Source organism: Bubalus kerabau, chromosome 8, assembly GCF_029407905.1.
Source record: "Bubalus kerabau isolate K-KA32 ecotype Philippines breed swamp buffalo chromosome 8, PCC_UOA_SB_1v2, whole genome shotgun sequence".
Taxonomy (NCBI): domain Eukaryota; kingdom Metazoa; phylum Chordata; class Mammalia; order Artiodactyla; family Bovidae; genus Bubalus; species Bubalus kerabau.
In genome coordinates, this window is record NC_073631.1 from 68,965,874 (window position 1) to 68,991,853 (window position 25,980).

At 39.5% G+C, this 25,980-nt stretch overlaps 1 protein-coding gene across 1 annotated transcript in view; it reads right to left on the reverse strand.

The window, feature by feature from the left end:
* Positions 1–854: 854 nt before the first annotated feature.
* Positions 855–25,980, reverse strand: part of GARS1 (glycyl-tRNA synthetase 1) — a 52,845-nt gene continuing 27,719 nt past the window's right edge. The window contains exons 8-17 of the mRNA XM_055590480.1: positions 25,193–25,342; positions 20,964–21,126; positions 19,364–19,528; positions 13,475–13,583; positions 12,545–12,689; positions 8,218–8,303; positions 6,220–6,329; positions 3,492–3,585; positions 2,744–2,934; positions 855–1,167 (exon numbers count right to left, since the gene is read on the reverse strand). Coding sequence (XP_055446455.1) covers positions 1,042–1,167; positions 2,744–2,934; positions 3,492–3,585; positions 6,220–6,329; positions 8,218–8,303; positions 12,545–12,689; positions 13,475–13,583; positions 19,364–19,528; positions 20,964–21,126; positions 25,193–25,342 — 1,339 coding nt within the window. The 3' untranslated portion in view covers positions 855–1,041. The remainder of the gene's footprint in view (positions 1,168–2,743; positions 2,935–3,491; positions 3,586–6,219; positions 6,330–8,217; positions 8,304–12,544; positions 12,690–13,474; positions 13,584–19,363; positions 19,529–20,963; positions 21,127–25,192; positions 25,343–25,980) is intronic.

Consider the following 25,980-nt stretch of genomic DNA (forward strand, 5'->3'; position numbering starts at 1 on the left):
TCAATTTCTCTTCATTCTCATGACAAGGAAAACATTCTGGATACGGCACCTCCCCTTCCCCTTTACTGTCTGAGAGGACGATGGGATGCTAGACAGTCTTAACACAGCAAATAAAGAGCTGGTCAAACTCACACATCCTTGAATTTTTTCCTAACAAATGAACACATGTGTTCTGACTCTATACAAAAACATCATAGCAGTGAAGTCCCTCAAAAGCTGAGCCAAAAACTACTAGGCTAAAATCAAAGACACTGTGACAGTTGAGAAGTGCTAAGTCAAGACACAGCAGATGGGGTTCCTCTAGCATCAGGAGTTCAGCAATTTCCAGGGCTATCTGGGAAGCCAAGTACAAGCATGCCTCAGAATTAAAAGACAGCTGTGTTGTTGCACCCCACCTGGACACTCGAGAGAGCAGTGTCATCAGGATACTGGGGTTAGCAGCCCTGACCCCCACCCCAGCAAGCGTCTTCCTTCTCCTCCACTGCTTCTGCAGCCTCCTCCACACCGCAGCACCTCCCAGAAGTCAGTCCCCCTACTCAGACTGCTGCCTCTTCAGCACAATGCATCACCTCAGAAAAGGAGAACAGAAAAGGCAAATCCATAGAGACAGAAAACAGGTAAGTGGGTGCTTGGGGCTGGAATGCACATGAGATTTCTTTTAGGAGCGATGGAAATCTTCTAAAATCGGATGGTGGTGGCAGTTGACAACTCTATAAATACACTAAACGTCATCAGTTTGTTCAGGTGAGTTTTACAGTTTTATGACCAAAGTTAAGTTTAAGGTATATTCACTGTTTCACATTAAGTCAGGAGTGTCTACCCAAGTTAGGAAAAATTGCAGAAACATGAGCATGTAGGTTACAAGTCTGTTCAGAATTCCTTCAACTTTAATTGTGGGAGTAAGATCAGGCAGCCACTGAGGATAAAATGTAGTCCTGGGAAGGAACTGAGATGCCTTTTTTTTTTTTTTTTTTGTAAAGTGGACATGTTAAGAGTTATTCTTTTATTAGAGCAAATGGTTAAAAGTTGCCAAAACTGTTCTCATTCTTCGATTGCCTCTTTTTTCCCAGTTTCTTGACCTTCGAAGACAGGATATCTGGCCTCCACATCCGCCCACATGATGCTGCCATTGGCCAGATCACGGACAACACTGGGCAGTTCAGAGACCTGGGGTAAAAGAAAAGAGAAGTTCCAGAATCAACCAACTGGATTAGGCTGTCAAAAAAAAGAGGATTCACCCTGAACTCAGGAAACGACAGTCGAGTCCGTCAGTGATAGGATCCCTCCAAAAACTGGTCCCTACAGTGTTTCTAACTGACTCCCATCGAAGCCTCTTTACCTAGTTATGCTTACCTCCCTCCCAGGCTGGGGTCCTGCTCTTCCTCCAGCCCAGAAGCCCTGCCAGCTCCCTTGGGTACCCCAATTCCCCACAGAGCCTTTTCTAGTCATTCCAAGCCTTCAGGCTACCTGAAGTTACTTCATTTGTATTAAATTCAACTCTTAGAACCACGGTCAGTCAAGTAACAGGAGTGAAGGGAGTCAGGAAACTGGAGAGGCCCTAAGGAAGGGGCCAGCTGTTCAACAGCCAGAACCAACGGTGGCCACCACACAGCAGGGGTCCTCAAACCTGAGTGACCAACCATAGGAATCATCTGGGAGACTTGCTTCTTTTTTTAAAGATTTTTTTTTTTTTTTTTTTTTTGATGTGGACCATTTTTGATGTTTTTATTGAATTTGTTATAATGTCATTTCTGTTTTCTGTTTTTGGCATTTTGGCCGTGACATATGTGGGATCTTGGCTTTCTAACCAGGGATCAAACCTGCACCCCTGCATTGGAAGCACAGGGTCTTCACCACTGGGCTGCCAGGCAAGTCCCTGGGGGGCTTGTTAAAACAGTTCTGCCCGCCCTCTCTCCTTCTCCAAACCCCAGCTCCATCCCAGTTTCTGACTTAGCAGGTCTGAGGTGGAGATTTCCCTTCTCTAAGTTCCCACGTGACGCAGATGCTGCTGGTCCAGGGGCCACACTCTGAGAACCCCTGCCTGACAGGAATACAGGTTCAGAGTACTCAGATCTGGTATTGTAAAAAGATGAGCCAGAAATCTGTGACCTCTAAGGTAGACTGAAAATTCCCTTGGGAAAAAAGCAGCCTTTCACTCCTGTTTTCCCTATTACAAACTCTTAGTAACAAGCGGAGCAAATGAAAGGCACTCTAAATACAAACTTGTTCAACATAAACTGGTTAGGCAGCTGTCAAAGTGGTCACTCTTCTTTCCCTCCTGAAATTTTCCCATCTCCATGGTTCCCTTCCCATCAAGTAAAATTACTGAAATATTATTCACCGTTTTGCATTGATTAGCATGAAGAAGTTTATACATACTCGTGTGTACACTTATATGGAAATATGAAAATAAAACTGTCTAAGCCCCCAAAGCCTGCCAATAAAACTATGGCAACAACCACTTGCGATCATATTTCTCGCTCAAATAAACAATCATAAATGCAAACTGTCAGAGAATGAGCCCAGAGTAATACAAATGGCTGTAAAATATTAGAGCAGTGTTAATGAATATTTTCATAATTAAGCCTAGGGGATTTGGGAAATCTATGCTCTGTCTGATACAAATTTACGACTAAAATGAAAAAGACAAAAACAAGAAAGGAAGCATAAACACAACAAAATCCATCTCAAGTCGGAAGGAACCGGTTTTTAAGACTACAAATGCCAAAGTGAAGGCAACCACCTCTGCTCTGATCTGCCGCATGGAGTCTCGGTCCCGCAAAGTGGCCGTGTGAGGGGTCTTGTTCACTGTATCAAAGTCAATGGTTATGCCGAAAGCCACACCAATCTCATCAGTCCTGGCGTAGCGTCTTCCGATGGATCCTGAGGAATCGTCTACTTTGTGAGAGATGCCGTGCCTGGTCAAGGCCTCCGCTATCCAAAATAAATTCAATAAATTAAAAATGTCATATGTGCTCAGGAAACTTATAACAGGAGGGAACATAAAAGAGCAAGAAGTTGCAGCTGCAAGAGACAGAAACATTCCCAAAGTTTAAACCCTTGCTGGAGCCCAAACCCTTACCCATCCCTGCATCTCATTCGGCTGTAGGGTCACGAGCAGCCAAGGTGAGGAGACTGGTGTGGCCCCAAGCAGCTCAGTGGATGCCTCCCATCTCTCAACTCTGAAATGTGTGGGCCACACCAGACAGCCACAAAGATCCCTTTCAGTGCTGTGAGTCCAGTGGCTGCAGATCCGCAGGGTTGTCACCCTCCACTGGGTGTCCCCTGATGAACTGACCGGCAGGGTCAGCAGGAGAAGCAATGTGCAATCTGACTCTTGGGTTCTATCCCAACTCATTCAAATGCTAGGAGAAAACATCCCGAGCAAGCATACTCTTTATTCAATACTTGTTTTTTTTTAAGAGACATTTCCTAAAATTCAGTCTGCTTGATAGTATTCCCATGGAGATTAACCAACTGGATTTACTTACATAATTCCTTGACAAATGGCATGAACTCCTGGTTCTGGCTCAATGGAAGGACGGAACATTTGAATGGAGCTACTACGGCAGGGAAACTGAAGAACTAGATGATTTAAAAAGACATCCAAATGCATTAGTGTATAAAGATCTAAACATTAGCGTCCGAATTTCACTATCAAAATACCGGAAAACGGGATGTGAAAAAGCAGTGTGATAAAACAGACAGCGGGATAACCAGAACTAGAATCACAAAGATCTGGTTTTCAGCTCAGAATCTGGACCAACTCAGTGAACTCTACCTCTCTGGACCGTCGCTTCTCCATCTAAAGTAGGTCTCTGCTGTCTGCTCTGCCTACTTTGCAGGTCAATCATAAAAATATTAAATGATGTAAAGCATTTTGAAAACTGCCATCTAAGATGGTAATTATTTGGTACTACTTAAAAGCCTTACTTCTTTCTGTGGAGATCCCTATGAACCTCCCCCGACATCATCAAAAAAGTAGTGTCAACAGACAAAATTCCATTCTGTCCTTTCAGAGATTCAGCGTAGTTGAAGGATGTCTGAGTCTTAGTGACTAAGTAAAACATAACAGTTTAATTAGCTTACAAATGCATGTCCCAAATAAATAGTAGGAAGAAAACAAACAAAAAACCCAAAATTAGGTTCTGTACACCCAGAGAAAAATAGAGCCCTCCTAACCTGCTCCTGAAACAGATTTCAGAGTTACTGAGAAATAAAAGAAAGCAAAAATATTTGGCAGAAGGCAAACAATTCTACCATTTTGGATTGGAAATGAGAGCTGAAGATAGTTCTTAAATAGGATCTGTACAAAAGTTTCACTTGAAAGCAAGAAGATGGGACTCAGAATGAATAAGTCCCATAAAAATAATGAATGACACGAGGTCCAGTTTGGCCCCCCAAAATCCTAATTAATCTTAAAATGTCAAGCAAGGATGAATATTCCACTGTAAGTAAACCCTGGACTGCACCAATATGGCACATGAATTGTGGAACACTCCTAACTCCACTCCTCTCCTCCTCTTGTGATAATTCCATTTAATGTGAGAGAGAAGTGGGGAACTGACTTTATAGAAAAATGGGGTTTTTTTTTGTTATCTAACCAGCAATGCTTTTATACCAAATTTATACGAAAATGGATTGAGGGACTATGTGCTAATAATTTAGAAACATTTTTGGCTTCTTACAGCCTAATCAAATTCCTCTTCATGATGAAATCTTTATGTAATTCATAAAACACTATAACTTATTCTTGCCTAGCCTTTAAGGAATTTCTATTACAACTTTAGTTTTATCACTATAGAGTCAAAAGAATAGCTGAAAGCTTTTTTTAAAAAAGTTTTCATTAGAAAAATAACCAGGACAAACTTGGCCTCTAAAAAAGGGCACATTCAATAAAGTATGATGTCATTCCTCAGGAAGAACCATCCCTTATGTCGGTATCTCTGGGGTCCAGGCTTAGGTTCCTGCTATCTGTTAATGAATGAAAAGCCACTCCTTAAATGTCAGGAAATGAAGATGTGACTTTAGGGCACAGAAGAAAAGAGTAGCTTTATTAGCTGTACATTATCAACAGTTATGTCAAACTTTTAAAAATACTGGTGCCAAGAACTCATCAGTTCAGTTCAATTCAGTTGCTTAGTTGTGTCTGACTCTTTGCAACCCCACGGACTGCAGCACACCAGGCTTCCCTGTCCATCACCAATGCCCGGAGCTTGCTCAAAAGTCATGTCCATCAAGTCAGTGATGCCATCCAACCAAGAACTAGTAGTTCATCTTTAAGGCTAAATGCCCTAGGATAAACTACACAGTTGATGTCCAGCATTGTGTACACACTCAACTTTAGCTAGTCACACAGGTAAGAATGCTTCTTTCAGTTAATTCGACCTGTACAACCTTTCCTCTCTATTCTTGTTCTGAGTGATCTTCCTGGAAACCTGTAGTTATACATCAAAGGAGTATAATTTCCACAACCAGAGGTTAGGTGAGAAAGGTGAAATAAGCCATAATGAAGAGCTATGTAGAAGACATGGAGCAGTAATTTAAAAGCACTGGAACCAAAAGAAAACTTGAGGGATGAAGACTTCTTAAAAACATGCAGCGTTAGCTAGGTTTGAATGCTGGAAAAGCCTACATGTCACATACTTCTGCTCAATTTATCACCTGTCAATCTCCCACAATGGAATCATCTGGGTTTCTTATAAACACACATACACACACAAAACTAGATCCTGGGGTCTCAGACCTAGTGAATCTGTATCTCTGGACTAAAACCTAGGAATTTACATCTTTATCCTCAAAATACCTCAGACAATTTCATGCAGTTTGAGAAGGTTCCTTTTAATGCTTTACCAAAGTATAAATACAGTTTTTAAGTTTGTCCAAATTCTATAAATCATCGCCTCCTTCCCAATTTTCTAAAAACACAAGTATATCCAGAAAGGAGCACTCCTTCCACTGATGCAATACAGACAGCTCTCCCAAAGTAATATGTTGTCTCAGAACTCAGAAGCAACTAAAACAATGGCATCTGGAATAACCTACACATTCTAAAGCACAAATGAGATAAGGAAGTGCTTTGCTTTGTAAACAGTTAAGCAAAGGTGTTAATATTCCAGCAAATAATAACTGATTGTTTCAGAGCTGTCTTAACAGCACTCAGGAACTGTCATTCTCTGACACTGTAAGACAACAAACAGTACACTGTACACAACTCACCGTTCTCTGCTCATCTCCCTCGCGGACTTGGAATGTGTGTTCAAATACCGTATACATGATCCTGCCCAGGCCAAAAGACGGTTCAATTACACTTGGAATAACTTCTTCCACTGCAAGAGAAACAGAAATTCAGTAAGACTCTCTGAAACCCCACATGATACACTGTGGGTCCTCTCTAACAAATTCTAACTGGCCCTAAAAATATCTCTATTCTAGATGGATTGTGATTGACCCTGTACAGCAGGACAAAAAAATCAGAACACTCCTGAAAACTATTTCCTAGTAGAAAACATGATGCCTTTAAAGAGAAAACTGGAGAGGAAAACTTCTTTTTTTTTTTTTTTTTACCAAATTTAATTGTTTATATACTATAAAAAATAAAACAAGATACCAGTGTATTCCTTCACCAAGTTGGTAAGCTATGAGCAATGCCTTCTCCCTCACCTATGCAGAAAGCATTGAAACTCTAGAGCTTCTGTAAGACTTTGCTAGAATTAAAAATCCACCACCACAGCTGGCAAATTTAATGAAAACAACTCCTGCGTACAAGTATCATGTGATTTGTGCTTTACTTTTTCTCTTACTATCTGGATGAGAACTCCCTAAGAGTCAGGTTACTGCTATTGTATTTCCAAGATTCTGGGGTCAGGAGTCCGTTAGAGAAGAGTTTGCTCAGGTACCAGCAGTCAAAGACCAGGGAATCCACAGCTCTTCCTATGGGTGCAGTTATACTTGTGGTATACATAGGAATTGTCTTCATTTTTATTTATTATTCAGAAAGGAACCACGGCTAAGCACTATCCACATCTAACTAAACTGATCCTCACCTTGAGAGCTTGTTTCAAGACAAATGAGAGATAACTGAATCTTTAAAGATAACTGGAACCAAAAACTCACACACGAGAGTAACATTTGAGAAATGACCAAGGCATTTTCTGCCCATCCTTTGGTGGCATCTGAGCAATGGTGAGTTCAGTTCAGTTGCTCAGTCATGTCCAACTCTTTGCGACCCCATGAAGTGCAGCACGTCAGGCCTCCCTGTCCATCACCAACTCCCGGAGTTCACCCAAACTCATGTCCATCGAGTCCGTGATGCTATCCAGCCATCGCATCCTCTGTCGTCCCCTTCTCCTCCTGCCCCCAATCCCTCCCAGCATCAGAGTCTTTTCCAATGAGTCAACTATTCTCATGAGGTGGCCAAAGTACTGATGTTTCAGCTTTAGCATCATTCCTTCCAAGCAATGGTGAAGGACAGCTCTAAGCCAGCTGCCAGGATGTGGCTAAAAGGCCTCAGAGCATGAAGAAGGGCTCCCCTGCTCTCTCCTATCACTGCTCTGGCTGCTTTTACAGATCCATGCAGCCTAGCAACGATGAGGCAGGCCAAAAACAAATGGAAAAGGAGGCCCGCTCACTCCACAGGCAGTAGTGTCTCAAATACCCACTACCCTCAGTTTCCAGGAGCGTCAATTCAACCAAGAATCCTTCATACCTTCTCCAAAATACTCACTTACCAACTCACAGAATTTGTCCTACCAAAAAATAATCTCATTGGCTTTTAAAAAGCATGAACGACCACTAACCTAAATGACTTTTAATAAGTTAATCTGCCAGAAAAGACAGTGTAGATAAGTTCTCTCTTTTGCTTAAAAAATAAAAGAATTTTTCCTTAAAGTGAGAGAAAAAAAAAAAAAAGATGCTTTTAATCAAAGAGATACTCTTCATATGTGCCTCGGTCACAGAACATATAAAGATGGCATTATAAGTTATTTTTAAGTATGAATACAATTATGCTTTTTTTTCTTTTTTAAAAAACAAGATAATGTCTTGTTATATGAATATAATGTCATATTCATCAAATTTAGGGCTGTAACATCAAGGATTCATTTTCTTCTTCAAATTTTCCATAAAATAGTTATGCTATGAAACTTAAAAAAAAAAATGCCATTAAGGAGTAATGATTTTTGTCTGCTTGTTCCTTAATTATTTTTACAAATTTACCATGTAGTGTTTTCTGGAATCTCTTCACATTGACCATATCTTTTGTCAACTGAAATGTCTTTCCTTCAGTTTCAACAGTAAATTCCCTACAATGAAACAAAGCACATATTAGTGAAAACACATATGCCCATGCCTTAATTTAAAGGAGTTTTACAGATTGCTAAACCTCTTTTCATTTTAAGTGTAATACAACTTGGTCAACAATCCAGATATAACAACTGAAGTCAAATTTAAATTTTTCATAAGGAATACCAAATTAAGTATTATTCTAACAGCACCAAACAGTATTTTGGGAGGCACCCAAATATGTGGCTAGTCTTATAAAATTCCACAAGTGACTTAGTGACCAACTCCTTGATTTTGAGATCAAGATAAAATCAAAGAAAATTTCTTTAAAAACTCAGTTATAGAATAATTACATTTGTCAGAAACGGGTCTGCTGGCAAAAAGACCACTGTTCTCATTACTGTCCTAACAAATGTAAAAATGACCAACTTGTCATCTTACAGAAAGAATTTTTAAAACTCCTACACTTTTTCCAAACTAAATTTTTATACTTATGCTGATGAAGATCAGCTTAAAAGAAGTTTAAAGATTCTGCTTGATATGTCAGATATGTCAATATAAAATACTGCTGCTGCTGCTGCTAAGTCGCTTCAGTCGTGTCCGACTCTGTGCGACCCCATAGACGGCAGCCCACCAGGCTCCCCCGTCCCTGGGATTCTCCACGCAAGAACACTGGAGTGGGTATACTATCCCGCCCAAATCACTGAGTGCTTCATGTTTATATCCTGAGATATGCCCATTCCATTTCAGGTTATAATAATTCACCTTTATAAAGCACTTCATGTAATATAATACCTGTATTTTAGCTTATGAGGTATTTCATTGCATTATGATCAATTCAGATGTGTCTGGTCTCACGAGCAGCTTGGTGCTGAGAAAAGAGAGCCCTCATGTGGTTGTCCTTGGAGCTGTATGGCTGGTACATGGTACACTGCATTCTGCTCGTTTCTAGCACTGATAATCTCATGCATCATAAGAATGATTTTCATTGATTTCTTCCATTTTTACTATTCTGGAGTTTGTGCATGCATGCATTAAAAGACTCCACATAGACAGTATCATGTACATGTTCTCTGTGAGCACAGTCTAAGTGCAGGGTATGTAACAGTTATAAAAAAGCTTATGGACTTTGTGGGAGAGGGAGAGGGTGGGAAGATTTGGGAGAATGGCATTGAAACATGTAAAATATCATGTATGAAATGAGTTGCCAGTCCAAAAAAAAAAAAAGCTGAATAATTTTCCATTGTATGAATATATCACATCCCCTGTATCCATTCATATGCTGATAAACATTTAGGTTGGTTCCAAAAAAAAAAAAAAAAAAAAGCTGAAATTAGCAAGGAGATAGTTATTATTTGAGAATAATTTTTAAAAGCTGTCTTGTTGGTATATAAATCTGTTAGTAACCTATGTTAACTTTAATGGGATATGACGTTATTCTAGCATAAACAGACATTAATTCTAGGAGACCAGAAATGTTTTAAAATTTTCCTATTGAAATAGATAATTTTATCTTCCACTTCTAAGTGTTCGTCTTGCAATAGCTGACAAATACACACACACATGCACCCACTGTGGCCCCAGAAGTTCCCCTGGGTGCCTTCTCTTTCGATCCCCTCCATTCTCACTCAACCATTGAAGTGCTCTCTACTACTCTAAACCAGGTTTGTCTTTCCTAGAGTCTGGCATATAATCTTTTGTGTAAAGCTTCTTTCACTTAGCCTAATGTCTATGACAAGGTCTGGCAAACTTTCTGTATAGGGCTTTCTGTATATTATGAAATATTCAGTTACAAAATGTTCAAGGTTTGCAGACCATAAGCAGACTCCCATACTACATTTTTTTTTAAAACAACCCTTTGAAAATGCCAAGTCGTTCTTTGCATTGTGATATAAAAAATACGAAAGATGCTCCAAATGTACTCAAAAGTATATACTCCAGTTATTAGGTATTCTACAAACAAGTGGGTTGATAAATAGTGTTTATACCTTCAAATTCCTACCAATTCCTTTTTGTCTACCAATCACCGAGAGGGGTATAAAAATCTCTAACTGTAACTGTGAATTTGTCTAATTTTCTTTTCAGTTCTGTCAAGTTTGCTTTACATATCTTGAGGTGATTTTTAGTGGCATACATGGCTACAAGTGACGTATGTTCTTGATGAATTGATGATCCCTTTATCATTATGAAATACAACCTGATAATTTTTCTTGTTCTTAAGTTTCCTTTGATGTAAATAAGGCACTTCACCTTCTTGATTAATGTTTGTATGGGAAATATTTTTAAAATTCTTTTCCCTTTAAACTTAAATTTGAGGCATACCTTGCTTTCTTGTGCTTCACAAGAAGCACAAGCTTTGCATTTTTTGGCAAATTGAAGGTTTGTGGCCACCCAGCGTTTGCACGTCTATCAGCGCTACTTCTCCAACAGCATTTGCTCACTTCATGTCTCTGAGTCACATTTTGGTGACTTTCGCAATATTTCAAACTTTTTCATTATTATTATACTTGTTATAGTGATCTATAGTCAGTAAAAGACTTTGATGTTACTAAAGATTTCCACTTGCTGAAGGCTCAGATAGTGGTTAGCATTTTTCTGCAATGAAATATTTCTAAACTAAAGTACATACACTGTTGTTAAAAATATAATGCTATTGCACACTTAACAGAGTACATTATAGTGTAAACATAACTTTTACATGCACTGCGAAACCAAAAAAATTTGTGTCACTCACTTTATTGTGACAAATTTATTGCAGTGGTCTGGAACCAAACCCACAATACCTCTGAAGTATGTCTGTATTAAAATTACAGTTGATTTCCTGTAAACAATATTTAACTGGGTCTCGAATTTTTTAACCAGTCTGACATGGCTATTAATTTGAGTGTTTCGATCATTATATTTAAAATAACTATCAGTACTGTTGAGTTGAAATCTACCATTTCCTGAGTTGTTTTCTATTCGTCTCATCTGTTCTTTGTTCATTTTCCTTCTCCTATCTTTTTCTAGAGCAGTTTTTATTATTCTATTTTAGCGCCCTTATTGGTTTCTTAGTTACATCCCTTTGGTTTCTCTGTGTCTTATCCAGGCAATTGGTCTAAAGTTGACTACATGTCCCTTTTTATTAAACTTAGTATATGTAACATGTGCACCTTACAGAAGTATACATATTCTTACATATTCCCAACTCTTGGCTCCCATCCTTTGGGTTACTGATGATACAAATGCTATTTCTACACATCACAAATTTCACAGTACACTTAATATTTTTCTCTAAACAACCCATTATCTTTTAAAGAAATTCAGAGATGTCATTTTAAATCAATGAAAGAAAATGTCACTCATATCACCCACATAGCCATCATTTCTAGAGCTCTTAGTTTCTTTGGGTAGATCTAAATTTCCACACTTCTGCCTGAAGAACTCCTTTAACATTTCTTGTAGTGTAACTCTGGCTTACAATGTATCCTCTAAGTTTTCTGTCTGAAAATATTATCTCTTCTTTTTCCTCAAGTATTTTTTCTGAAAAGACATTTTCGGTGGGTATAGGCTCTTGTCTGTAAGAACCTGAGAAGATTTCATTCTACTGTATCATGGCTATGTACACACAATTACATTTGTGATATCACCTCTATCTAGATGTTCCATTTGGTTTTTTAAAATATGTACATTTCCATTTCCCACCTCATATGTTCATGTTTTCTCTCATGACCTTGAGCACATAAATACTGTTTTAACATCCTTCTGTATTATTTCCATGATGCTCGCCACTTCTGGGTATTTCTTTTGATTGATTTTTCTCCTTATTTTGGGTCTTTTCATGGTTTTTCATATGGCTACAGATTTTTTTATTGTTTGCCAGACATAGTAAATTCTACACTGTTTAGTGCTGAATTTTGTTGAATTCCTTTAAAGATTCTTTTCTATGGTTTTTCATTTATACTTAAAACAATTATGCTGAGGACTCCAAAACTCAAAAAATGGGTACTGATTTGAGAGAGAGATGTAGTTTCTAATCACCATGGATAAGTCTCCTCCTTTAAGAAAGTTACTGGGAGGAAAAAAGATCTCTGTAGTCCATTTCAAGTCTGTTTCCAGGTCACAACACCAAAACTCAACGAACAGTCCCTTAAAAGTAGCCAAGAGATGGTACTCACTTGCAAAAGTTTCTAAAGAAACTAATGTCCTCCTAATTTTCAAAACATGGCAAAGGGAACAGAGCTGAGTGGAGCCCACGTTGGAGCACACACCTTACACTTACCCTTTTTCATTCAGTAGTTTCTCCATTTCTGTGATATAACACTCATCACAAATGGCAAGGTACTCCATCACCAGCTTTGCATCCTTCTTGTACGCCTTACCAATTGCTCCCTTATTAGGTTCAAACTGAACAACATTGACTGTTTTGTATGAAGGGGTTAAGGAATACAAAGCTACAGAACTGCCCCAGCACTTCAAGAAATGATCCTGAGGACAAGCCTTCATTGACTTAAAACAACTACCAGTTCCCTACTGGTATCCAAGATCCTCTTTATGCTGATTTCAAGTGCAAGACGAAACAACTACTCAGAAAATCATTCAGATAAACCCCACTCAAGATAAGTAAACATCATCAAAAAAGACTTTTTCAAAGTTACAATGAGATAAAGGGACATTATCTAATCAGCAATATAACCCAATACATAGCATAATTAACTCTGATAACAACTCATTCATTTCTTTATGTCTCAGCACAATAGGATCTACTTCTTGTCACCACTCTGGCCCTTAGATGAACTCACAATGTCATTGTCTGGTGAAGGAAGGAAATTTCTCCTTTGCTGATCTACAGATCAAATGAGATAAATTATTTCATCATAAAAGGGCATTCATCTTTTAATAGAGAAAACATTCACTGAGCACCCTTTATCTAAAGAGCATGTATGCAGATGCACGTGTTGGAAATGGCTGAGAAAAACTGGTCAACATCCTGAAAGATGCAGAGCATTTTTCTCTCAAGGACCAAACACTGAGTGGACACATGTTAGACTACAGGTAAAGAGAACAAGAAAGGAACGGTGAGACGCATAAAATGATTGGCTTAAATAAAGTGCCAAAACATCTCAGTTTATCCACAGAACAAGGTACAGTCTTGAACTTATCCATTTTCAAGATGTTTACTCCTGAGTTGCAGAAATGATCAGAAAGGATATAGGCTCTTTCAAAGGTTTCTCGGCTACGAGTGGGACTTTGGTGGCCCTCGCATGACAAGACAGGTCATAACAGGAACGGTCAGCACATCCAACAATCTCGATCCAGCCCTGAGAAGACATAATAAACATCTGCAACTCACACAAGGTTCATTCACAAATGCATGCAGATTATACATACTCATGAATAATTCAATTACAGAATCTCTACTCAACTTTTACAAATGCTTGAAATGGGTACAGTTTTATACATCAAGTAGTAGCAATCTTATAAATATAATCCACACATGTACACAAAGTAGTCTTTTTATTTTCTGGACAGAATTATTTTGCCATATTGTGAATGTGGGGTAAACTAGTATTTGCTGGGATTTAGCTATGGAAATAAAATGTGAACCTAGACAAAACTTGTAGATCTCTATCAAATTTTTGACCAGAAGTCAAAATGAATCTGGTAGAAACCACCAGCACAGCACTCTGTTCCATAAAATGCTTTAGCACTGATGGAATTTGGCATCCACAAGGGGTCACCGATGCAATGGACATGAACTTGGGCAAACTTTGGGAGATGGTGAGGGACAAGGAGGCCTGGTGTGCTACAGTCCACGGGATCACAAAGAGCTGGACACGACTGGGAGACCAAACAACAAGAGCAACAACAAGGGGTCTTAGAACCAATGCCCCATGGATTCCAAAGGATGACTGTAATGGTTCCCTCCTGCCCATACAACTGTATTCTTAAAACTTGGGCTCAAATCAAAGAATTTACACGTACAAAGTCATTACTCTCTGTGCACTTTTAAGAACTGCCAAAGAGAAGGGCATGGCTAGTTCAGAAGAGCTCTACACTAGCAAGTAAATCAGTCCTGGCCAGAAGCGGACCTCCCGAATTCCACAGGACACACAACAGCACACTCCCAGATTCTTCCTGTTGCTGCTCACGTGGAGGACCCAGGGGTCAACCAAGCTCCCTTTTGTGAGTCAGCACAGAACATATGCACACACAAATCTAAACGCGGTGCTCACCTCAAAAAAAGTTTGTGGAGAAGGAAAACAATTTTCATAACCTTTTAAAAGCACCGAAGACAGTCAAGAGGAGGAAGAGTTTTACCAGTCTTTACCACGGAAAACAACAGTCAAGGGTGAGAGACCCAATTAGCCCCTTGAAAATCTCTTGTGGGTTCAGAGACCAACACAGGTGACAAAAAATAAGGTCAATAATAGCTCCAGGCAGGAAGGTGAGGATTCACCAAAGGGACTGGTAGTCTGGGAGGAGGAGACACTACAGCAGACATCATGGCATTACAGTAGAAGAGCAGCAGAAACAAGAACATGCTATTAGGGTGCTGTGGTGATGGTCACTCTGAACATAAGTGACAAAGATACGAAAGTAACACATGGGGGGAAATCCATTGGGAGTTAAGTTACATCACAGCATGCCCTGCACCTGCAGTCTAGCTTATAACTCTTCACTGGAAGATATTTATGAGAAATTATAAGGAAAATAATACATCATGTATACATTTATCTGAATCATTAAAAAGGAAAGAAAAAGAAATATAACGAGACTACACTGGAGGAGGAAATGAACAGAGTGCTAATGCATCACATCAGCCTTGAAGGATAAACAGAATGGACACATGCCAAAATCAGGACTCAGAGATCAAGAAAAAACCTAAGAACTAAGAGGAATGTCAGCATGCCGGCCTAACAATGATGGTGATACCAAAGTCACACTTGATTTTTGTATATTAGAAAGGCATTATTAAACTGGAACACAAATACATTAAATGTCATCTGTTTCCTCTTCTTTTTAATCTGTTAATTTAAGTAGGTAAACTCTGTGTAAGTACTGACCATATGGAAAGATCAAAGAAGAAATCATACAAATGTAAACTTAGCTCAGAGAGGACAGACAGACAAAGAGGACAGAGGAACTTTATCTATTTTGTTACTTTATTGTTTTATTGGCCTTTTCCCTCTAAAAAGTTTTTGAAAAACTGTAATAGACTCAACAATACAGCCAGTCCTCTGTATCTGTGGTTTCTACATCTGCAGATTCAACTGTGAATCAAAAGTATTTAGAAAAAAATTTTCAGAAAGTTCCAAAAACTTAAACTTTGCTGCAAACCTGGCAACTATTTGCAAAGCATTTATAATATGTTTGGTATCATAAGTAACCTAGCTAATTTAAAGTGTATGGGAGGATGTGCATAGGGTCTACGTAGATACTAAGCCTTTTTATGTAAGAGACTTGAGCATCCCAGGATTTTGGTGTCGGTGGGGCTTCTGGAACAAAACCCCAGCAGCCACTGAGGGATGACTGCATTCTCTTTGTACGAATTATCTACTGCTCTCAAATCTTGGCATCAGATGATTGTACTAAACACACATCTCAGCTGGCCACAAATGTGGGCATTTGTGCTCAATCCAGTTTCCTACCCAACAAAAGAAAACTCAATAAAGAACAGGTACTGTTTAGATCACAGAATAAAACTTAATAACAGCATTACTATCACAGCAGTGGAAGGTTCCATTTCTTGTTAATTCTCAAGTCACTTTTCAAAAGCACAATCTAAAGTGTTTTCAAAGACTCTTAAGAACCTGTTATTTGAGTAAGAACCAAAGAGGTAAAAGGCTTATTAGTTCAACAGATGTCTAGTTAGTCCTTCTCATAAATACTTATTTTTGCCTTTGATCCAGAGTTTGGGAAAATTCAACCATCACACCTAATAAGCTTTCCAAGCACATGTTACTGCATGGGGTGTTTCAAACAAAGAGGCAAAAATAAAACTCATATAAGCTCAGAAACCCCAGCACATAAAAACAACAAAACAGGAATTAAGGGGAAAAAAAAAAGCTAAAAACATGTAACTTGATCATCTGAGTCACTAAAGATGCCAACTAGTATATCTATGTTCTTAAACATATACTTACTCATTATCATTTACTAAAGATACTGATGAAGATATTTATGTACTAAATGGTGAAACTACAAAAATATGCCTGAGAATGGTAGACAACAATTTTGAGATCATGGTGACCCCTTAGGAGGGAGAAGAAAAGGTTAGAGCATTAACTGTATCAGTAACTTTTTTATTTAAAAAAATACAATATGAAGCACACAAAAAGAAAATATTCAAGTCTCTAAAGGAGTTTCCCCCTCTCCTTTAAAGTTTATTACTTCAGAGCTTTTGGTCTTGTTTAGTCCAGTCTTCTTATGATCTTACACAAAATGTGAGGCCTAAGCTCAAAGCTAGGTCCACATTTTCTTTTTAATTTTTTCTTTAATTCTTTTAAATTTAGGTATAATTGACATATACAATGATATTAGTTTCAGGTATATAATGTAACAATTTGATATTTGTATATATTGCTAAATGATCACCGCAATAAGTCTAGGTAACACCCACCACCTCACACAGTTATAATCGTGTGTGTGTGTGTGTGATGAGACCTTTTACAATCTACTCTCTAAGCAATCTTCAAATACACAATACAGTATTATTAACTGTAGTCACCATGCGGTACATTCCATCCTCAGGACTTCTCAGACCCACATTTTCTGACTTCCCTTCCTTGAGGGTTTGGCCACAGCTCACAGTGACACTCAGAAAGGATGAGCAGGAGTGCAGTAGGGTTTATGAAAGCAGTGTAGCAGGGGTTAAGGGCAGGGGCGGGAAGTCAGACAGCCCTGCCTCACATCCCCGCTCCACCACTCCCTTGCTGAGACTTGGGCAAATCAACTAACGTCTCAGCACTTCAGTCTCCTAAGAAATAGAACCAATGAATGGAATTATTGTGAGGATTACATACGCTGGTACACTTAGAATGGTATATAGCCCTTAACAATTACAAATACCGAATGAACAAACAAATGAAATGCCATTCAGGCAGGATTCAGAATCTAAATTGAAAACAGCAAGAATTTGGGTCTGGTTTAGCTTGAAATCTTCTCACACAAAACACTTTATTGGTTTAACTTGAAAATAAAAAGAGATTTCAGAATATCTAGTACATATAAAGAAACTAATGATCACCTATAATCCAAAACTAATTACCACTATCATTTAAGCAAACATATGTCAAGTAAGTTTGTGAAGAAAGTTAACATAACAAGAAAAACCTAACAGATTCTTTCCTAATTCAATAAAGTTAAAAGTATACGTTAAAAACAATATCAATAATAGTCACTACAGATATATGCATATATCATTATGCATATACACACATGTATTTTTAGAACATTTTATTTATTTTTTAATTAGTGAGAAATTGCTTTATAATTTTGTGTTGGTTTCTACCGTACCTCATAGTTTTGATTTGCATTTCTCTAATAGTGAGCGATGCTGAGCATCTTTTCAAGTGTTTATTGGCTATCTGTCACTTGTGTATATGTTTTTAAAGCATATAAAATTAATTTGAATGGAGGTTGACAAATCAAGGTTCATGGAACTAAGAATAGTTTTTATGTTTTTAAAGCGTTGTTAAAAGAAGAAAAAACAAAAAACAGAAGAGAGCCACAGAGATCCACAAAGCCTAAATGTTTACTGTGGAAAATGTTTATTGAGCCCTGATTGAGAAAACAGACATGGAACGCTCTTGGGGAGCACACAGTTGGAAGTTTCACATTTTATATAACACACTTAAAGAATTATTTTTCACTTTCCGTTTTACAAAAAAAGGTTGTCATTTTTTAAATGACTTTTTTTTAACTGGAGGATAACTACTTTACAATGCTGTGTTAGTTCCTGCTGTACAACAATGTGAATCAGCCGTAAATATATATATATATCCCCTCCCTCGTGAGCCTCCCTCCCACTGCCCTCGCCCCACCCCTCTAGGACATCACAGAGCATCCAGCTGAGCTCCTTGTGCTATACAGCAGCTTCCCACTAGCTGTCTATTTTACACACGGCAGTGTAGATACGTTAATGCTACTCTCTCTCTGTTTGTTCCGCCTGCTCCTTCCTACCCTGTGCCCACATGTCTGTTCTCTACATCTGCAGCTCTATTCCTGCTCTGCAAATAGATGCATCAGTACCATTAAAAAATTTTTTTTACTTAAAAAAAAAAAAAAAGAATCTATTTTTTCAAAGAAAGGCACTTTTAAAAGTTTTACTTTTTAAGAGAAACCAAGGGCATGTGAGAATCAAGGACCCTGAGTTAAGTCTCTGTTGGATGAGAAGTCTCTCCAATATCAAATAAAGGAAATGCAGAAGACTCTGGGGCCCGCTTCTCGTGGCTGCTGCCCTGTTCCCACTGCTACCAATGCTAAAGCACCTCCTATATCCAAATGCCTTTCAATCCTAAACTTCAGTACTAATGTTCATGTCTGGGGGTGTGGGGGTGGGAAGGAACAGTGAAGAGGTAACCTGGAGGTCTTCTCTGAATTATTATTAAATACACAGAATTTGAGAAAAGGTAGTTCCTAAACAAGAGATCAGAATCTCCTAGTCTATCCCCCAAATCTACCAAACAGCTCTCCAAATGAAGAGCACTATGGGCTTCTTTACTCAGCCTGGCCACCACTTCCAGTATCTGCTGGGGTCCCTGTCAGGAAGGTGGCCACTCCATCTTAGCTGCGTTCAGGCATGTTACCAATCACACTGCCTACACCAGCAAAGGACACGCCAGGAACACACTGTCACCAGCCTTCTCTCTCTCTCTGTAAAAGCCATCCATATCTACAAAGGGATCCTGGGACATAAGGGTAGCCCCCTCTTATGACACCAGAGTGGGGCAACTACTTTTTCCATTTTGCTTAGGAAGAGATCTCTTTCCTTTTTGTTCCACTCTGACAAGAAGCACACAAAAGGCAACTTTGATATCCATGCTTCTAAGTTAACAATGTGAAAATCACATGGTTAGAGCCACTGCATTCTACTTACATAGGATGTTTTGGATTCAGCATCCCAACAGTCACAGGCATAATGGGCCATCTCATTCTCCATGTGCTGTCGGAAGCGGAGCTTCTCTGGAGAGACTCCAACCTTCACGAGGTAGAGGTAGATGCGGCCAATGAAATAGCCCAACACTGAGTTGTTAATCACACCCTAAAATAAATGAATAAACAAACTCATAGGTAAGTAGGCAAGCAACATGCAAACAAGCACAGAAGAATAAAAAAACCTACAAACATTAAGGCTTTTGAAGGCCAAGATACCATTTTCCATTGAGTTATTTATCATCTACTGAAAAATCTTTGAAACACAAAGCAAGCTAATTTATACAGCTTTCATAATGATCTGAAATACCCAAAAATGTGATTAAGGCTATTTTCAAAAGTTTAACTGTCAAGCTAACAAGCAGATAATAATGAATGATGTCATTCAAAATCTTTCCACCATACTCATTGGGTCAGCAAAAATTCAGCCTATTACCTCATACCTTCTAAATCTACAGTACTGAAAATGACATTCACAACAATGACCCTAAGGAATGGCATATATTCCTTCTGAATTAACAAAAGTCGTAAGACATGCTGAGGGGACTTTAATGTATTCTTATCCACTGAAATTTGCAAACCCCATATAGTATAAATCCCCTTACAACTTTAGTACAGAAGGGTTTTAGAAACTGTCTAGCCCCATCTCCTACCACCTGCAGGGCCCTTCTCTGCAAAAGGGCTGACAAATTATCACTCAGCCTCCACCTGAATATTTTCAGACAGGAAGCTCATCGTTCCCAGGGCAATTCATTCCATTATTAGGCAGCAACTACTGTTACCAAGTTTTTACTCACTCATTTCTCTAGGCAAATAATCATAGGGAAATTCTATTATATGCAAGCCCTTATCCCAATTGTTATGGGTAATACAGAAGAGTTTAAAATAGAAAGGGCTTGCTTCCTGTGAGTCAAAATGTCTCCCCAAAAGCAGTCCATATTGTTAAAAGTCAGATTGATGGGGGACTTCCCTGGTAGTCCAGTGGTTAAGAATCTGCCTGCCAATGCAGGGGACACGCGTTTGATCCTTAGGCTGGGAAGACTCCAGCTATCGTGGGGCAACTAAGCTGGTGCGCCACAACTACTGAGTCCGAGCTGTACGGCCTACAAGCTGCAACTACCGAGCCCTCACACCCCAACTACGCAAGCCTAAGACCCTAGAGCCGTGCTCCACAGCTAGAGAAGCCACCACAGTGAGAAGCCCACACCGCAACTAGAGAAAGTCTGCATGCAGCAATGAAGACGAGTATGGCCAAAAAAAAAAAAACTGATGCAGTACAATTCAAACCAACAAATTTTTTCCACATGCCCTGCTAAATCTTTTTCCATGTTAGTCCCAGTGGCCCACACATTGGCACGTTCAGGTAATTCCCTCCCACTATAATAATAGTGTGTAATAAATACAGGAAAAAAAAAAAACAACCCACATACTGTATCAAAATAAAGTGACTGTCAAAATATTTTATCATCCAGTACACAGAATCTGCTGAGTGCTGAACTCCAGGAAGAAGTATGCTCTAAATTAAGTTATCTATGAAATCTTACCTGTTCAACAGCATCTCCCAGGCGCATTTTCCGAGCAGACTGTCCGCTGACCTGGGCTTTCGCTGAATACAAATAAAGGTAGAGGTCTGCCACATTCTGGAACTTGGGATGGTCTTTCTCACTGGGATCTACAAAATGCTCAATTTCTGCCATTGTGAATTCTCTGAAAGCAAAAGTATAAAGGATAAAAGTGGCACACTTAAAAAAAAAATAAACAAAGCCTTTATTTAAACTTCATTTTACACTAACACAGAATGATATGGAAAATAGTTGTTAAAGAACAGATTGATAGTTTTTTTTTAATTAGGAAAACCTGGGAACTTCCCTGGTGATCCAGTGGTTAAGACTTTGCTTTTCAATGCAGGGATGTGGGTTCACTCCCTGGTTGGGAGTGATCTTGATCCCACACGCCTCCTGGCCGAAAAACCAGAACATAAAACAGAAACAATAACGTAACAAATGCAATAAAGGCTTTAAAAATAGTCCACATCAAAAAACAATCTTTAAAAAATAAAATTAAGAGAATCTGAGCAAATGTCAGACACACACAAAAAATGAGATACTGAATAGTGCCTTCCAAATAAAATGATTTTCTTTAAAGCACTGGTAAGTCTTTACTAATGCACACTAAATGAAGTGCCTGATATTTACTTTTCAAAGAATGGGAATTAAAAGTGAATTTAGCTTTTATAATAGTCTGATTTCTTCCTTTTTATTGCTCTGAACAAGTAAATGACTGATAATGGCACCATACAGCTGGTGTCTTTAGAGTAACAGCTTCCTAAATGATGTGTTATTCAAGGCAGAGGACACGGCATGAATTGAACAAGCTAACATCAAGCGAACTGCATAATGATGAGATAAATATGCACATAGTAATGGTTTCCGAAAAAGATTTCCCTGAATGGCAATTTAGTAGCTATTGGGGGGGAATGTTTTAAGTTAATTTTATGAGTCAAAATCAAATCTCTCTTCTTTAAAACACACACACACAATTTACTAGGGCACTTCCATGATTATCTCAGATGTTTTACAAGTAATGAAAAATTGCTTAAATGGGTCCTAAAAATACATGAAATGCATTGCAGAAGAGCTTTGATTTTTTTTTTTTACTTTTACTTTTTAATGTCATCTCTTATTCAGTCCAGCAGCACCTATATCTTAATTGCCTTTCTAAAGCTATCAAATATCTTCTGCGAGCACAGAAATGAGAGACAGACAGAGAAGCTTGATGTCTGTCCTCACAAAGCTTCCAACCAGGACAGCAGCAAGAGAACACTTAAAATGAAGGGCAGATCAAAATAAGGACCCTGCCCAGAATCCCCAAATAATCAGCTGCCAGTCTTTCCATCTGTTCTGTCAATTAATCCAAGCTCACAGACAGGAGATGGAAATCAACACAAACACTGACTGTATCAGCTGTCTCTTGTCTTTGAGTTCAGAGACTCTACCTGTAACTGTGGAGACAAAATAGTCATCAGACTAGAAGACAGAGCCAGACAATCAAAATGAAATTTAATTAAAAAAAATTTCATATGAACAACTGATACTCCCCACCTAAACCAAAGGATCATAGCTATACAAAGACTTACCACCTGCCATCTCTAGGTTAAGAAGAAGCTGTAACATTAAACAAGCCGTAGCCCTGCTGCTGCTGCTGCCGCCAAGTCACTTCAGTCATGTCAGACTCTGTGCGACCCCAGAGACGGCAGCCCACCAGGCTCCCCCGTCCCTGGGATTCTCCAGGCAAGAACACTGGAGTGGGTTGCCATTTCCTTCTCCAATGCAGGAATGTGAAAAGTGAAAGTCAAGTCGCTCAGTCGTGTCCGACTCTTAGCGACCCCATGGACTGCAGCCTACCAGGCTCCTCCGTCCATGGGATTTTCCAGGCAAGAGTACTGGAGTGGGTTGCCATTGCCTTCTCTGGTCCTAGCCCTGCTAAGTCGCTTCAGTTGTGTCTGACTCTGTGCGACCCCATAGACGGAAGCCCACCAGGCTCCCCCGTCCTTGGGATTCTCCAGGCAAGAACACTGGAGTGGGTTGCCATTTCCTTCTCCAATGCATGAAAGTGAAAAGTGAAAGTGAAGTCACTCAGTCGTGTCCGACTCTTAGCGACCCCATGGACTGCAGCCTACCGGCTCCTCCATCCATGGGATTTTCCAGGCAAGAGTACTGGAGTGGGGTGCCATTGCCTTCTCTGGGTCCTAGCCCTACCATGGAATAAAAACCATGGAGATACTGACTTGTGAAGGATGAATGGATTTCCACCCAGGATCCTGCAGAGGCACATGACAAAATCAACCAAAATCCAGAAAACCAGGGAATAAAATGGCAGGAAGCCCCATTGGACTTTCCTCCATTAACTCCTGGGACCGTTTCTCTACTCTAAACTGCTTTGCCTGTTTATCACTTTTTATTCCACAGGTTCCAAGTTTTGCCTTACTTCATGGTCCTTAATAATCATCCAACGGTTACTCTCTTTGATGTAAATCCTCTCCAAAACACTGGCTTTAGACAAGCTCAGTCTCAGACAGCTTACTCAGTATTCTGAAAGCATGCTTGCAGACACTTCCTTTTCCAAAAGCAAAAGGAAAAAAGACATGAAGAAACCCAGAGATTGAGAAATAAGACAAATTCAAGTCTGACAAGTTTTTCAATGTTACAATACCCAGTTAAAATTTAGGACTACTTTTCATTTTGCAGCAAGGCTCAGCGGGTCCTCCCCATTCTACCTAAGTTGTACAAGCTCCTTCCTCATGAACTCTCCCTTTTCTAGACCATTCAGCTGAAGGGACTACAGGCCTGAAGATAAAGTCTGGTGAGAACATAGGAGCGTCTCCTCAGAGGGTGTCACCAGGACTCACAAGATTAGGCAGGGGCTTTGCACGCTCTGATAGTTATAGGCAGGATATGCTATGCCTGATGCTTGTAATTCCAGCAAGTTAAGAACTGTAGTTCAGTTGGTAAAGAATCAGCCTGCAATGCAGGAGATCCCAGTTCGATTCCTGGGTTAGGAAGATCCCTTAGAGGAGGGCATGGCAACCCACTCCAGTATTCTTGCCTGGAGTATCCCCACAGAGGAGCCTGGCGGGCTACACTCCATGGGATCACAAAGAGTCGGACACGACTGAGAGACTAAGCACAGCATGACAAGAAAAGAACAGCTGCTGGGGCTGTGGAAAATACTTCGGAGTCTAAGACAGTGAAGTTTACCAATATAGCCCATTTTTATATGAAATTTATTACCTTAAAATATCAGTAAGAAAATGTATAGAAATTGCAAAAAACCTAAGTCATAAATAGCTAACTCATAATGAGAAAAACATAACTCAGCAGTGCCAAGATGCCTTCCTGCACATTCCTGGATACATCTGACAAAAGGAGGTTATTAGAATAGAGACAAGAGACTGTCTGAACTAGAGTAGACAGAAGCAAGCTTGCTAGCTGGACTTTCTGTCATAAAGTTGCCCCAAATACATGGAGGGATACCAACTGGCTACTGAAACACCCTCACCCCAACACCAGTAACACTGTCTGTCCTGGATGCCTAGGATGGCCCTCCTGCCATAACCCTCACCTCCTTCTTCCTCACCCTACTCTCATCTCCACCACCACTTCCAGGAAATGCCTGCGTCAACAATCAAGATCTTACCATCCTCAAAACAGAACATGAACAAGGGGAAAAGATCATTTTGCAGCAGATGTGAAACGTCAGCTATTCACCCTTTCCGTTCAAACCACACAGTCACTCAAAGCTGCCCATCATCCCAGAGACTACAACTGAAGGTAACAAACATAAAACAAACTTTTTTGGAGGATAAAAATAAAGATATAATCATGTAAGAAAGGACTTCCCTGGTGGTACAGTGGATAAAAATCTGCCTGCCAATGCAGGGGACACGGGTTTGATCCCTGGTCCGGGAAGATTCCAAGCGGCGGGGAACAACTAAGCCTGGGCGCTACGGCGACTAAGCATGCACCGTAGAGCCGGTGCTCTGCCACAGGAGAAGCCGCCCCAGTGAGAAGTCCCTGCACCGCAACAAAGAGCAGCCCCTGCTTGCTGCAACTCGAGAAAGCCCGTGAGCAGCAACGAAGACCCAGTGCAACCAAAAATAAATTAAACAATGATGTAAGAAAAAAGAAAGCTGTTTCAAATCAGCAAGCCTTTGTTTCCATTTCAATGCAAAAGTCACTCACTAATTTCACCAGCAGAACACCATGGGTGGTACCTGACTCTGATCAGTCCAGATCGAGGGGAGATCTCATTTCTGAAAGAATTTCCAATCTGGGCAGCAGCAAAAGGCAACTTTCCTTGGTTGAATTCCAAAAGCCGTTTGAAATTCAGGAAAATCCCCTGTGCAGTTTCTGGTCTCAAATATCTATAAATTTAAACAAATCAGTCTGTTACAAAGGAAGAAATCATGTTTCCCAATAAATCTGAAATTCTAGATACAATTCCTAAAAGTCCTAAATATACTATTTCACACAAAGCTGTATGGGCCCTAAAAATGTTTTAGAAATAGATATTTTCTATTCTCACACAGGTAACAGAGAAGGGATCAGGTGACCGGTATGGAAACACCACTGTTAGAAATGTCATATTATTTCATCACTCCAGTGAATCAAAGATGACTTCTCTCATGACGTCTCTAAAACTTCAGATAGTCTTCGGATATTCTCCTGATTCTCACTTACTTTGGAGGCAGATGACAATTTTAGATCCTTTTAAAAATAAAGTTAAGCATCCCTCTGCTGTTAACCCACATCAAAGCATAACTGTGGAACTATTAATAAAAAAAAAGCCAGTACAGGCTGACAATTAACATCAGAACTCACTCAACAAAACCCTTACACCACGGCAGGCAATTTTCAAGGCTTTTCATATCATTTCCTTCTTTGTACCCAGAGACACAAAGAAACAGGGAAATCCAGAATGATCAAATCTTTGTAGTATTTTGTACTTTCAGCCCAAGGCTGCTTCTGATTTTCTCCACATTTTAAAAAGACACAGTCACTC